The sequence below is a fragment of the Lacerta agilis genome, chromosome 8, assembly GCF_009819535.1.
Source record: "Lacerta agilis isolate rLacAgi1 chromosome 8, rLacAgi1.pri, whole genome shotgun sequence".
NCBI classification, from domain to species: Eukaryota; Metazoa; Chordata; class Lepidosauria; order Squamata; family Lacertidae; genus Lacerta; species Lacerta agilis.
Genome location: NC_046319.1, coordinates 77,801,426 through 77,816,714, shown reverse-complemented (window position 1 = coordinate 77,816,714; position 15,289 = coordinate 77,801,426). Strand labels below are relative to the sequence as shown.

Here is a 15,289-nt window from a genome sequence, read left to right as displayed (position 1 = left end):
AAGGTGATTAAGATCAGAAAGTGGAGCAGTAAACACCTGGGAACGGGCGAGGAGGAGGGGGTAGAAAGGAAACCAAGCACAGGTAGAAATTCCACCACCTTTGCAGTTTTATCTACTCCGCTTTCTGTTGCATGAACATTTGCTCAAAATTCTCTCTGCAACAGTTCCGGAGAGTCGTTCTTGCTTCTCAGGTGTCTGGACCCAACAACTTCCAACCAGATTTCTATTTTCCCAACCCTACACCATTCCAAAACATACCTATCTGTATCTCCAGATCTGGTCTCCTGGGGTCCCACACAGATCTGCCTACTTCGTGGCAGCTGAATGCCTGTTTAAATAACTTCAGACAAGTCTGCTCAATCAGGCCAAAGGGGACCCGTTTAGGCCAGCTTCCTGTTCTCATAGCAGCCGACCAGATGCCTAGAAGCCTGCAAGCCGGACATGGGCACAGCAGTGCTCTGCCCACCTGTGGCTCCCTGCACCTAGTATTCAGAGGCATAATGTTTTGTGTACGTTGCCACCCAAGAGATGCCAGCCCTTGAGCACGCAAGTCACTTCCTGCTCTTAAAGTTGTTCTTTGGCCCAACACAATACCACAAGCGCTTCTTACAGGGATTAAGAGGTCCTGAATGCAAAGAACAGGAAGGTGCTCGATTCTAAAAAATGAGGCGGGGATATGCCTACAGTGGAAAACACCAAACGGCCTTGGCTGTTCTTTTTGTTACATTTTTCATGTTTCCTAAGCACAGGAATAGGGATGCGGGTGGCGCTGTGGTCTAAACCACAGAGCCTAGGGCTTGCCGATCAGGTTGGCAGTTCAAATCCCCGTGATGGGGTGAGCTCCCGTTGCTTGGTCCCTGCTCCTGCCAACCTAGCAGTTCAAAAGCATGTCAAAGTGCAAGTAGATAAATAGGTACCGCTCTGGCAGGAAGGTAAACGGCATTTCCGTGCGCTGTTCTGGTTTGCCAGAAGCGGCTTAATCATGCTGGCCACATGACCCGGAAGCTGTCTGCAGACAAATGCCAGCTTCCTCGGCCTGTAAAGCGAGATGAGCGCTGCAACCCCAGAGTCGTCCGTGACTGGACTTAATGGTCAGGGGTCCCTTTACCTTTAAGCACAGGAATAATGGAGGGGTAGCAAGGTGGGAGTTGGAAGTAGGACGTTAAAGCTGGTTTTCACAGCCTCTGTCACATCACTGAATACCACTCTCTTCACATTTTGCACCAGAAGTCAGTTGGTAAAATTAAAGCTATACAAGGGAGCAGGTTTAATAGAACTTATTAAGAACATGAAAAGCCTGAAACACATACAGGTATCTCCTGGTTCCTGGCTTCTCTACAAGCACATCTGAGAAAGATACCTTCCATTTGTTCCCCCACCCACCCACCCAAACCTCTGGCAGGAGAACAGAGCAAGGGCAAGCAACCTTCGGGTGCTTAGCTTCTGGTTGACATCCGTTTGCCTTAGGAGACAAAGGAAGAGAGCACCTTCGGGGGGGGGGGTGAAGTCAAACTGCTGGAGTTACAGCGCCTGCTGTGGCTGTAGAGACTGATGCAGGAGAGACATGGGCAGATGAAGGTGTCCGCTTGTGCTGCTGGCATTTCTTCATTCTGCTCTCTCTCCCCCAGTGGTCATTCCTCCTCTGTTCACTGCTATGGATGCACGACCTGACTGACTGCCTCCAGGCACTGCGGTTGCCTGCAAAAGATTCCCAACATGGCGGGGTTGATGTTGCCAGCCTTCATGCCATTGTTGGCAGACATCTTTGTAATGCACATTTGGTCTGCTGGAAGCCAGCTCCCCACAGAGCGCCTCCTTGAGGATCCTGCCATCTTACATGCTGTAGATATGACCAAGCCAGCCTAGACGTCGCTGTAGGATTTGCGAATGTGAGTGGATTCCCATGAGAGATCAGAAAAAAAATCAGGGACTACAATACTGAGAACAAGGTATCGGAAGTTCTAAATCGATTCCTTAAATGTTTTGGAAGGAGAGGAGTTGAAGGGCTGCAAGTCTCTCCCCAGAGGGGTTCCTGTGAGCCGCAAACATAGTTGTTCCTAAGCTCCTTTTATTGTGGCAGTTTCACCTATACTGAATGTTTCTAAACCCCACCCCCGTTGTGTTGCTTTGTGCCGACTCTCCGTTTTAATGGTTTCATTGGGTGGTCGTACTCTATGTTACTATCTTTGTTGCTCAATTTATGATTTCAATGGATCTTCTGGCAAATAAATCACAGGTGTCTTTCAAGGAGGTTCTCACGTGGATCCTCAACACTGCAAGGATGCTGCCACTTTCACTGTAGGGGGAGCTGTTTCATCAGGGATACATCTCCACCCAGAAAGGATTTATGAAGCTGCAACATAGCACAAGGCATCTGACAATGGAAGCAGCCTCTGGCTCATTCATCACCTCATTGCGAGTCCTGCAAACCCTGCTCCCTGCCTTGCCTGGCCTATTTCCACCTGGCCTGGGAGGGCAGAGGCCTTGACTGACTCCAGCCACAAAGGCTGCTGCTTTTGCTGCTCACGATGCCTGGAGACTGTCAGGGTGGAGCCTTGTTCAGCGGTCACTGCTGGGAACAAGGCTTTGTTTTTGAGATGCATCATTTTTGCTACAGGTGGGTAGCCGTGTTGGTCTGCCATAGTCGAAACAAAATAGAAAATTCTTTCCAGTAGCACCTTAGAGACCAACTGAGTTTGTTCTTGGTATGAGCTTTTGTGTGCATGCACACTTCTTCAGATACACTGAAACAGAAGTCACCAGATCCTTAAATATAGAGAGGGAGTGGGAGTCATTTTTGCTGTTATCTGGATTATGTTCTTGAATTTTTATTGCTGGACCTTATTAAGAATTGATACTACTGTGATACTACTGTATATTTACTAACAAAAGATATTTTCATTAGCTTACTGTTTGTAACTATCTAAATTTTGTTATGTCCCGTAACTAAGCAAATTATGTAAACCTTCTGGTGTGGTGAGTTGCCTGGAGTATGGTCTGCTATGGAAAGGTGGCGTACAAATAAACAGCGATAATGGGGTCTATGCCAATACGCACCTTTGTTACCATCTGTGCCAAGGCTGTCCAGCAGGAAAAGGGAATGTTCTCCATAAGGAGTACTGGAAACTCAAGCATCTTTTGGAAATTATGGGCTGGGTCCTGTAAAGGGCTAGGATGGGTTTTTTTTAACATCACTCAGACATTTATCTTATTTTAATCCAATTTTAAATGGGCAATTTAATATTTGTTTTTTAATCTGCTGAGACCTACTCTAATTTTCCTTTGGAAAAGTTATATAACAAAAAGCAACCAAAGACACTTACAATCCAACAGCCCAACCAGAAAAGGCCCTGCATGTGAGGAAGTGCTTGAAGGAGCAGAGCAAAGAGACACAATATCCTGTCCTTAGATCAAGGTGCTTGAATTTAATTGCCACTTATAATAGCTTAATGCAAAACAATCAAGGCAAAAGCTTAAAAGTACTCTTGCAAAATTGCAACCTTCCAAAGGTCAAGAGGGTTATCAGATAACCCCCTTGGGACACCCACTCTCCCCAACTGCCTTTCTTGGCCACACTGGTGCCAAAGAAAGAATCTGTTCTCCAGGAAAAAAGAGAAAGAGGGCAGAGTTAAGACCAAGGCTGGTTTTGTTCACTCCCTCCATTGGCCTTCAGACATAGCACAGGTTAGTTGGAAGTTAACAAATGAAACAGAAGCATAAATGAATGGAATTCAACCCCAAAGAAATATTAATATTGCTAATTCAAGAATTCATCTTCTCGCTCATGATTTCAGCAATTTAGGGCTTCAATCAAACACCCCCAAAGTCAGCAGAAAGACTTTGTGCGTTGCTACCTGGGCATCTCCTCACTTCCATTCCACAACCCAGCTTGGATTCCCCACTGCATTATCTCCCAAGAAGAATATTTCTGTTGATCCCGGGCTTCCACATCCCTTAAACAAGTCAGGCAAGTCAACAAGCCACAAGGATCACTCAGCCTGTGGTCATGTTGATTTTTAATTCCTCCACAGCAAACGTCTCTCCTGTCCTGTCAAACCTCTTCACTCTTTGCTGCCAGGGGGCTTTTCCTTCTTTGGGGATGGCTTTTCCTTCTGCTCCTTGGTTAGAGGGTGGGAGGCACTCGCCCCGCCTGACTTGGCATCTATGGCGGCGTGCTCCTTTTCCACCAGTTCCTCCAGCTCCGTCTGAAAGAAAAGAAATCAAGCTAGGAATCTCACTGAGAGACAAGGTAGAACGGAGCTGCTGTAAGGATGGCAAGTCTAGGTAGGATATGAGACAAAACCCAAATGCAACCTGTTTATGCTTGATCTGGGCTGCACCCCAGTGGTCCCTTATCAGGATAGGTACCTTCCATCCCAGCAGCTCGGCCAAAGCCAGACAGCCCTCGTCACAGTCTCCAAGCCAGGCAACATCCCTACAAGAGAAGATGGGAGGCCCCCCACAAAAGAATTATGCTTTAGTGAACAACATACGGTGCTCTCCAAACACTCAAAACAGTACATTCTTTCAGGGTTCCTTGCAAGGTCAGTGTTATCAAGGAGTAAAAGAGAGTGTGGCCACCGGTGAGCTCAGCACCTGTGCCTCTAGGCCAGTGTTTTTCAACCTTTTTTGGGCAAAGGCACACTTGTTTCATGAAAAAAATCACGAGGCACACCACCATTAGAAAATGTTAAAAAATGTTAAAAAATTTAACTCTGTGCCTATATTGACTATATATAAAGTAATTTTTCAATTTTTCCCACGGCACACCAGGCAACATCTCGCGGCACACTAGTGTGCCGCGGAACAGTGGTTGAAAAACACTGCTCTAGGCTACTGTACTCATCTCACAAAGCATTAACAGTACAGATTCAAGAGAGGTACAACCCAAACACCATGTCCTCTTGCTAACTGCTCTGTTCTGAGCACCACACCATTAAACACCCTGGGCCCCACCATCCAGGGATAGCACCATCGGCTTGGCTTATGTTCCCAGCCCAGTCCCAAAGGTCACGTGCCTGTATGCCTTCTCTGAATCAAAGTCCATTCCACAGCCGTAGCCCATCAGGGACATGAAAGGATCACTCTGCAAAGAGACAGAAAGCATAAAAAGAGTCTCTCAATGGCTCCAAGATGGTACCTATCATTTGGAGGGAGAGGGAATGGCTGTTTCATGGATTCTTCACTGTCCTTATCGGTATCATCACACTGATTAAGTCCTAAGGTCAACTGTCTTCATGGAAGACTCCAATTCTGCCCCTACATATCACTTGCTCAAGAGACACTGTTGTTGATATCATGGGCAAGTTTTTGTGCAACTGTAAACAAGGTCCCAATTAGCACTCAACTATGAAAATAACGGTTACTGGAAACTTGCTGGACTTGCTGTGGTTCAGTGCTGTCCCAAATAAAGCACAGAGAGTTGATTTCATTAAAACCACAGCCTCTAAACCTTGCCTGCATGTCCCACCCTTCCTAATGAGAGCAGAGTAGAAGTTGGTGTCAGGAAAATGTTCTTCCTGCTCCAATTACAATAACAAAAGCAATTACTTCCGGTACCTGAGAAGCTTTTCAACCCAGAATACCAAATCACAGAGGGCCATTGTCTGTACCACACCTGATCTTACCTCTCCAGTCTTCTCCTTATTGATCAGGAGCCGTGGTGTGTTTGTTGGTACCCTTGAAAGGAGAAAGGAAAAAAATGGCTATGGTAGTGTTGCTTTAACAAGCAATAGTCACCCCTCAGCCACAGTGCCTACATGGCAGAAGTTCACCTACCTGCTGACGAGAGAGGCAAAGGGCTGGACCTGCAGGGAGGTGCCCATGATAATAAGCAAGTCCACGTTATGGAAATCCTGCAAGCAGGAGGGAAGGGGGGGCTGCTGTGAAGGATTGTGAGCACCATAGAAATACCGCCACGCACCGCAGGCTCTCTAGCCATGTTTCAATACCTCCCCTCTCCTCTCCAAAACCACAAGGAAGCTATTTGCACCCTTTGGGTGCATTGCCCTGAACCCAGTTATCGTCTACTCTTTGGGCTAGACAAGCCACACAATTCGAACATACAGTCATACCCCGGGTTGCGGCCGTTCCGAGTTAAGAACGCCCGCAACCCGGAAGCGTTTCCGGAGCGCGCGCGACCCGCAGAAGTGCTCAAATCATGCTACTTCCGGGTTTCAGGGGGGGGGGTTGGCGTTCCAGTTAGGCACGCCCGTGTTACGTAGCACGATCCGGAACAGATCGCATGTGTAACACGGGGTACCACTGTAGTTACATTCGTTCACGGGAGAACTCTGTGGTTCAAAGCCCATGAGGGTATAGGCAATTGCAGCTCTTCAGCAGAGAAGAAAACCACCGACTCCTGGAATGCATGAGCATTAAATGCTGGCATGCTGCACGCAGAGTGATTTCAGGCCACAAACTGAAGAGTGCTGAGCTAACAAGCCCACAGTGAACAATGTAAGAGTCGGTTATAACCTATTTACAGGGCTGCTCTGAATGCATTAATTCCTCACAAGCATCTTTGGTGCAGGGTTTTCCTTAACCCCCTCCATGAATACTTCTCATTTGTACCTATTTATTGCCCAATCTGCTGTTTCCATTTTCCCTACCCCTTGATAAATGTTTTACTAATCCTAGCCATCTTGAATGGTATAGTAGGCCTATCATAGCATTACACAGCCTACAGATTTGGCTCTGTGACAGCTTCACTGAGATCCAGCTGAGAGCAAGGACAACGCTTCCCGGGGTAGTCACTAAGGGGACTCCAAGCACTGAGATCACTGACTCTCCTCTCACTCCAAAGTGACTGAGCTGGTGACTGTGCACCTCTATGCACAGCTCTATGCTGCAGGCCTCCCCCATGCGAATTATGGAGGGCTGCAGTTCTGAAGCTACTCTGCACATTCACAAGGTGCACTGTGCTCCCATTTCTGGTCAACACTTCTTTTTTTTAAAAAATCCACATGTTCCCTCTTTACATAAACCCTGGGAGGCTTACAATATAGTAAACTCCTTCTAGTAGCACCTTAGAGACCAACCAAGTTTGTTCTTGGTATGAGCTTTCGTGTGCATGCACACTTCTTCAGATAAGAAGTATCGGATAAGAAGTATCTGAAGAAGTGTGCATGCACACGAAAGCTTATACCAAGAACAAACTTGGTTGGTCTCTAAGGTGCTACTGGAAGGAATTTTTTTTATTTTTTATTATGATTTGACTATGGCAGACCAACACGGCTACCTACCTGTAATATAGTAAACATAACCCAATCAAAATACATTTTAAAAGCCACAAAATTTACCACCGATTCAATATCTAGTGCATTTGTGCAAATTTCAGCAGTTAAGGATCCAGAGGTCATGGGGCTTTGCAGATCTGTGAATATGGGGCTACAAGAATCCTGACTCTGAGGGAAAAGCAACCAGGACACTTACTGACTGCATCAGAGAGAAGAAACGAGAGGGTAAGTTCTCCCCAAAGAACACGATATCTGAGTAGAGAAGGGGGAAAAGTCAGGACTGCATGAGTGGAGAGATTCTGTGAGAGAATAGACTGCAGCTCCTTGATAATCTCAGTTTTCATTAGAAACAAAAAACAGCTGCAGCAAATTTCTAACCCCTCTGCCCTTGTGTTTGAATCAAATCTACAACAAAGGATTTTGAGATGTGTTGGGGGGAGGTGACTTGGGATGGGACATTTCAGAAAATAAGCTCACCTGGCTTCACAACACTTTGGCATTTCTCACACTTTGGAATGAGAGATGAGAAGATCTTTTCTGAAAGGAAACAGACAGAGGTCTGTAACTGGACGCAGCCCACGGGCAGTAAGCCCATTTCCTGACACACCCACACCTGCCTCCATACTGGGCAAACAAGCAGCTACTCTTTTATACCTTGGGTGACCGAGTTGGCACGCTGAAATCACAGGCAGCAGTGGCTCCTTCAGCAGCAGCATTCACAGTTTGGAAACCACGGTTATCTCACCACCAAGAAGTGGCAACCTATCACACATTGCTTCCTCTCTACCAAAAGGTATCAAAGACATGTCCAAAAGATTTGGCAGGATTTCCCCAAAGGAAGTTCTATTTCTATTGTATACCCCTTCAGTCCTCCCTCTAGGACCCCATGATTGCCCTCCCCCCCCACCCCCGCAACACACACACACACACACACACACACACACACACACACACACTATGGAGCATCACCTTTCATCCACTCCAAGGTGTATGCCTTTTTGCAGCCAGAATGGATGCAGTGGGAAGTGAAGAAGGTGCCGTGAGCTTCCACGAGGTCATCTTGACCCAGGCCGGCCACCCGCTCCAAGGTGTCTATGTTCTGAGAAAGACAGAGAAAGTGTCCAGGACAAGTGAGCGGGAGAAATTCTCTAAGCTCAAATGGCTGCCCATATAAGAGCTAAAGCTGACTAGGGGCAGCAAGCAACAAGGAGCGCAATTCTAAGAGATGCTCCTCATGTGTCAAAGGCTCCTGCTCTGTAATAGGGCAAAGAACTGCAATGCCCATGCCCATGGGAACAGAGGTCAAACTACTGACTGAGGCAGGTGGTTCTGGCATTGGGGCTGCACATCCTTCCTGCTCACTGCATCCACAGCCTGAAGCATTTTTATTATTTGTATGCCATGCAATGAAGAAAGAACCAGGAATGGCTACAGGGCTGGTGGTCAGCTCTGCTTCCATGAGTTCTGGGATGCTGACCTCCAGTCTTCCCTTTTATCCATCTAGAGTGACTTCTGATGTTTCCAACATTTTAAGATAAAAAAACCCATAAGTCCTCTAGGCTGAAAGATTCACTTGCCCTCTTTTGTGATCCACGAGAAGGTTGGTTTTACCCACCTGTGTGTAGCAGCGCAAGAGCATCCCTTTCTCCTTCAGGAGGCGCATGAAGTAGTGGCAGACTGTGGGCTGAAAAAGAGCAGAGCCCCAGGCTAAGCAACTATTCTTGGAAACAGGTGTGGTGGGTGGTGGTTTACTGGAACTCAAGGAACAGGGCTGGCAACAGGATAGACATTGGCAGGCACTCCTGCAAGGGCCACACTGCTACTCTCTAGAGCTTCCTGGTCCTGCTGCTCCTGCTCTTTCCTGTTGCTGCCTATTTGCATGCAGGCAACAACAAGAGAAAGCAAATGGGGCAGCATTCTTCACTTCCCCCCGTGCTATCCCTATGAGACCCAGAGGTTATGGGCAAATGGGCAGCAGTGCCTTATAGAGGTAGAGGTGCGGGGGCTCAGAGAGAGGGGTCCTCCACTCCCCAAACCAAGAGCTAGTACTGCATAGCAGGGAACGAGGATTAATCAGAGAGTGGCAAAACAGACCCAGAATTCCAGGCCTCTTCCCACCAACAGGAGTCCTCTTCTGGATTCAACATCCACATCCCCTCAACTCATTTGAACTGGGAAGAAAACCCTGGAGAAATCAGCTCCCATCTTGCTCCACAAACCAGAGCTGCAAACAGCTTTACATGGCTTTGACACAAAGCTTCCTCCTACATATGCTTGAAAATGAGGAGGAGACAGTTTTCCATCTAGTTTTCCCTTCTTTAAATCCATGGCACCAAGTCCAAAAGAAGTGAACGCTTCCCTCAACAGTTAAAAGGGAACTGCTGGGGGGGGGGAAATCAAAATGTCTCAAACATCCCAAGAGACTTTAAAACATCAAGAAAATCCACAAACAAGTTAGAAGTTACAGTCCTGGCTGAAATCTGGGGACAGAACCTGGGAGTCCTGACCTCCCTAACGCCAAACCGTCCCAAAACATATGATATCCAATCCCCAATCCCTCAGCCATGTTTTAACTCAAAATTAGGGACAATGCAAAAGAAAGCTTACCTTGAATTGCCCTGGGTACAGTTCTCGCGCCAAGGCAAAGAATGGCTCCGGGTGTTGCTAAATCAAGGCAGAGAAATACAATCAGTTGCACAAAGAGAAAACAATAAAACATGGTGTTTTCAGCAGATGCCAGCTTGTAGGCAGATGACTAAGTGTGGTACCTTGAAATAGCTGATCTCAAAGATGGCTTCAGGGTATGGCAGGTTGTACTGCTGCAAGTTGGCGTAGAGCCCCGTGCCTGGTGAGCGGAAATCGGGGATCCCTGCAGCTGAGAGGCACAAAGTCACTTCGTTAAGAAATTCAGTAGTTGAAAAATTGTACCAGAGACTTGCCCTACCCCCTGGCCCCTGGTTAAGATTCATCTGATGTGCGCATGTATTGACAGCAGCATTAGTTAAGCTGGGAAGTGAGTTTGCTGCTTTATTGGTTCCAACCCCAGTTCACTTCACAGTACAACAGAAGAAGAAACTATGGATAGTTCAGTTGTTAGAGCATGAGACTCTTAATCTTGGGGCCGTGAGTTTGAGCCTCACATTGGGCAGAAGGTTTTTTGCACTGCAGGGGGTTGGCCCTTGGGGTCCCTTCCAACCCTATGATTCTATGATTCAGAGAACACAAGAAGAGCCCTGCTGGATCAGTCCAGCTTAATAATAGATAATAATAAACCGGTTATTTTGAAAGAATCACCATGAAGAACACTTTCTACATTGTCTTGTCTGTCAAGAAAATTCCTCGCGTTACAGAGGGTTCTGAGACAGGTTTCAACGTGTGCACATCTCACAGAGGACAATCAACAGACCTGTTGGGTTTCAGCATTGCCCTTGAATACACCTGATTCTTCCCTGGTAGGTGCACATTGGCGGGGAAGGTCAGGAAACTGCCTGGAAGGCTTTTTAAACAGGCAGCTTAAAAAGAGGCCAGACTGGTCACAAACAATATTTCAGGCAAGGGATATCTGTATCTAAAGTGCTGATCCAATTTAATAGACTTGATTATGAATACTGGGTAATGATTCATTGACATCAGAAAAATAGATATATCCACCCTCAATACTACAGAGTTTTAAAATATACATATGCTAGGTGTGCATCCTTTAGCTACTTTATCCTGGGAGGGGCCATGGCTCAGTAGCAGAACACATGATATGCATGCAGAATCTTTCAGGTACAATCACATCTCTTAGTTTATAAAACAAATGTCTGCCTTTGCTTAAGACCTTGGATAGCTGGTACTAGGCTGCAAGTGAACCAACAGACTCAGCAGAAGGCAACTCATTCTACGCTGACCCTCATCTCTGGAAAGACAGGTGAATGTTTCTATTTAAGAAGTGTCAGCGCCCCCATAGGTGGGATTATATATCACTGTTGTGACTAGAGAGGCCTCTGACACAAACACACACCTCATAGGCAAGTAAAAGATAGAAAAATGATGAAATACCTACGAAAGAACAATGGCAAGAAAAACTGATGGAATATGCTGAAATGGCGAAGCTAACTGGAAGACTTAAAGATAAGGACAATAGAGACTTTTTAAATGATTGGGAACCTTTTATGTTATATCTACAGAAACAATGTAAGGGTTTGATTAAACACTAATTACAATTAGTAAAACAAATAGCGAAAACATAAAAATGAGATTAAAATGTTAAGAACAAAATAAGACAATAAGCAAGAGAAATGAGTGTGTAAATAACCAGGAAGGAAGTTGGGGGAAGTCATGGGGAGCGGGTAATCAAGAATTTATTTTGGGTTTATATTGTTAGTTGTGATTATGTTAAGAAAGATGTAAAAACCAATAAAAATTATTAAAACACACACGTGCGCGTGCACACACACACACTTCATGCTGGCCAGAAACACATCCTGTTCTATTCCTTCCTTTTGACACAACCAATAATAATAAAAAAGCGCATGCTCAAAAAAGCCCTTGTGAAACTCACCAGTTGAGATTCCTGCTCCCACCATACATACTACCTTCTTGCCTACAACAGAAAAAGAGGGAAGCGCTTTTTAAATCTCCATTGTTTTGATGATAACAATCTTACACCTATCCCCAGCCCTGTAGCACCACTATGGGCTCCTCCATGTAGCATAGGTCTGTGGTTACTATGTGTGGTCTTTATTGACAATTTGTTTCAACTGGTTTACATGGCAGTTGTGGATGCTTTAGCTGAGATTCCTGCATTGCAGGGGGTTGGATTAAATGAACCTTCAGGTATCTTCCAACAGTACAATTCTATGATTTTATCTGTAAGCCACCTAGAGTCAGGGAAAGGGTAGGGTATAAAGAAATATATAATAATTATTAGTCTCTTTAGAAATGAACAGATGCTGAGCTTTGGCCTGGATTAATTTTTTAAAAGTAAGAAGTCTGTTTCAGCTTTATCTTAGCACTGCTTCATCTCAGTGTTTTTTGGTAGCTTGGCAAAGAGTGTTCAACCAAGAGGCTGCCAGAATTCCACCCAGCTCCAAGCCCACCTGAAAAGGAGTGCTGGCTTACATTTTTCAGACAGCATGAACCTGCTCACACCATCCAACGTCAGCTCATCCAGCACCTTCTCAGGCTTCTCACTGCCTAAGCCCAGTGTTCGGGACAAGAGGTTTCGTAGAAAATCCACTGGCAAGAGAAAGAGAGATCCATGAAGTTAGACACAATGAATCTCAAATGTCCAGAACCTTTTCAGCTTGCCTGCAGAAAAAAATTGTGTTGCTCAAAAGCCTGCTATTATGCACTGCTAATGATCTGCAGTCAAAACTAAACCTTTCATAACAACAGAAAGAGATACTGTAGAAGGAATCTGAGGGGCAAGGGGAAAGACCCGTGTTAGAAACTGGTTCTTCCCAATAACGGCTTTATTTTTCAACACAAAAGATCAATAATGGATGTGAGACTGCAGCTTCTCCACCCAGAGACTGACAAAAACATTTTGGCGACAAAGACAAAATTTTAAAAGTAGTAAAAATAGTAAAAAAAATGACCAATTTTCTGCCCAAGGTTGCCCAATGATTGCTTAATCATAGGGTCAGCCCCACAGCTTTTTGAAAAAAAGGTTTAAATACAGAAGGATTTTTAGGAACTTGAAAGGGTCTCCTTGGTAGCTGATTTAATTCATGAGTTATCAGATACGGGTAGGAATGTGCACTGCTAACCTGACGGCTGAAATTCCAAGTGCCTAAAAATACATTGCTCCCAGTCTGCAACCATAGTCAAAAGAATGAACCACTGGCTGCTCTGCAGGAAAAACTCATGTACTTAAGAAAAAATAGATATTACAGCACAACCCTAGTCAGGTCTACTCAGATGTAAGTGCTACTGAAGTCAATGGGGCTTACTCCCAGATAAGTAGGGTTAGACTGAAAGTTACACAAATCAAGTTACATTTTCATATTTATGCAGGTATCTGTGGCCTTTATTTTGTATACGTTGAGGTCAACTGCATCAGTGATTTAAACTTCCACCCGCACAGGCCCAAACCCATACGTAGGAACCCCTCAAACGGGACACCTACTTTCAGTTTCACCAGAAGCTCCGGCTTCGTTGTCAGAATCTGAATCCTGTATAAAAAATAGGAAGGAAAGGTGAATGAAGTTGGAAAAGGTTGTTTCTAAGCTACTGCGAAGTTAGTTTTACTGTTTAACCTAAATCTACCATTGCATAACTGAACCTCACTACTTATTGCTCCTCCACGGCAATTAACAGTTCACTTGCTCATTTCTTTCTGACACATGAAATCTCTTCACCATGGATCTACAGAGAGAACACAGTGGCCACAGACACCGAACAGTAATTAAAATTCTGTAAGGTGAAATTATGAGGACTTATCCACACCTGCCTTTCCTCCAATCTTTCCAGGCATGATCCTCTGTGCTTTAAATTTCTGTGTCCAAGTGCTTTTTTTCTTTTTCGCTCTGGCGCTTTCCCCGTGAAAACCCACTCTTTAAAACTGAATCAGAGCAAACAGTGACCTGCTGGAAACCCCAACTGACGTTTCCTCCGACCGAGCGCTGAAGAGAGGGCTTGGAGCCGTCTCCCTCAAGGAGGATGTGAATTCTCCTACCTTGGAGGTTTTTAAGCAGAGGTTGGGTGGCATCTGCCATGGATGCTTTAGCTGAGATTCCTGCATTGCAGGGGACTGGACAAGATGACCCTTGGTGATACCTTCCCAGCTCTTACAATTCTACGATTCCTTCCCCTACAATGTCATATATTAAATTTACAAACCAGACGTTCCTTCTTGGGATCTCCAACAGTCGAGGCATAACCCATCTTGGCTATGTAATTCTTAAAATGTGAACTGAATAAAGCAGAAAGCGTTGTGCTGGATCAAACCAAGTTCTTTCTTAGGGAAGTTTGTTTAGGGAAGCTTTTAATGTTTGATGTTTTGTCGTGTTTTTAGTATTCTGTTGGGAGCCGCCCAGAGTGGCCGGGGTCCCATCAACCGGCAGGTGCTCACCAGCTCACCATTGGCCCAGCTGTGGGAAAAGGCCTCCCTTGCACAACCCTAGATGACCCTTCCAACTCTATGAGTCTGAGTAATAATAATAGTAATTTTATTATTTATACTTCCACACACACCCATCTGGCTGGGTTTCCCCAGCCACTCTGGGCGTAACCAAAATTACCAAATGTCAAACATTTTAAAGCTTCCTGATATGGGGCTGCCTTCGAATGCCTCCTGGAAAATGCGTGGTTCTTTTGATCATCTTCAAAGTGCAGAAAAAGAGGGGCCAAAAAGAGACTTTGCCCCTCCCCCTCTTGCCTTGACAAGAGGCTTTGCCTGTTGAACTTCTGCCTGGCAGGCCCAGGGGGAGGGGGCAGCCCAGACCTTCCCACCACCAACACCCATGGGAGATACGAGAAGGGGGCCCCACCCCACCCCACCCCCCACCCAATTCCGTTTTCTTTTGCCAGCTTCTCACCGACGAGGCAGGGCCCTTCTCGGCCTCGACCTCTTTCTCGTCGTCCCCGGCGGCGGCGGAGGCGGCTCCGGGCTCTGTGACAAAAAAAGACACAACAAAGGGGGAGTGTGAGGAGGCGGCGGCGGTTACTTCAGCGGTGCGGGGCTCCGTCTCCCGCACCCCAATAAACCCCCTCACAACAGGCTACCTTCCGGGCTGGCCATGGAGCCGCTGTCTGGTCCCCTGACAGGAAAACTGCAACCCCCAGGAAACACCGCGGCACGGCAGCCAATCGCCAGCCAGGCTCCCAGCATGCACCGGGAAAGGGTGGTTGGTGTTTGTTTTTTTCAACCCGTCGCTGCCGAGGAGCGAGAGGTGGGGATCCCGGCATGCCTTGCGGCGCGGGCGAGTAACGTTAAAAATGTGTCGGGGGGAGGGATTGCTTTTTTGCGTCTTCAAACAACCACCCCGCGAATAGTGTCCTTGTGTGAAAGGGAAGAAGAATAGGAGGTTAAAAACAAAGCAAAGGAAGAGAAACTGCCCGTG

At 46.1% G+C, this 15,289-nt stretch overlaps 1 protein-coding gene across 2 annotated transcripts; it reads right to left on the bottom strand.

Annotated features, from left to right (window-relative positions):
- Window positions 1-3,405: 3,405 nt before the first annotated feature.
- SIRT2 (sirtuin 2) lies at window positions 3,406-14,982 on the bottom strand. 2 transcript variants are annotated; one of them, XM_033158455.1, is made up of 16 exons: window positions 14,952-14,982; window positions 14,765-14,838; window positions 13,354-13,399; window positions 12,345-12,461; window positions 11,785-11,826; window positions 10,007-10,113; window positions 9,846-9,902; window positions 8,854-8,922; window positions 8,208-8,337; window positions 7,716-7,775; window positions 7,435-7,490; window positions 5,779-5,855; window positions 5,628-5,679; window positions 5,019-5,086; window positions 4,369-4,435; window positions 3,406-4,205 (listed from the first exon to the last, which is right to left on the bottom strand). In XM_033158455.1, the coding sequence occupies exons 1-16, from the start codon at window positions 14,965-14,967 to the stop codon at window positions 4,062-4,064; spliced, it is 1,182 nt and encodes a 393-aa protein (XP_033014346.1). In that variant the 5' UTR covers window positions 14,968-14,982; the 3' UTR covers window positions 3,406-4,061. The 2 variants fall into 2 exon arrangements, with proteins under 2 accessions (XP_033014346.1, XP_033014347.1); XM_033158456.1 differs by lacking the exons at window positions 14,765-14,838; window positions 14,952-14,982 and adding an exon at window positions 13,903-13,983.
- Between the last annotated feature and the right edge of the window lie 307 nt (window positions 14,983-15,289).

Bases quoted from the DNA above. Each gene is read 5' to 3' on its own strand.
- SIRT2 (XM_033158455.1), bottom strand. The intron at 10,114-11,784 runs GTGAGTTTCACA...TGTGCCTCTCAG, and splicing joins GGGAGCAGGAATCTCAACTG to CTGCAGGGATCCCCGATTTC. The intron at 5,087-5,627 runs GTAAGATCAGGT...GTCTCTTTGCAG, and splicing joins ATAAGGAGAAGACTGGAGAG to AGTGATCCTTTCATGTCCCT.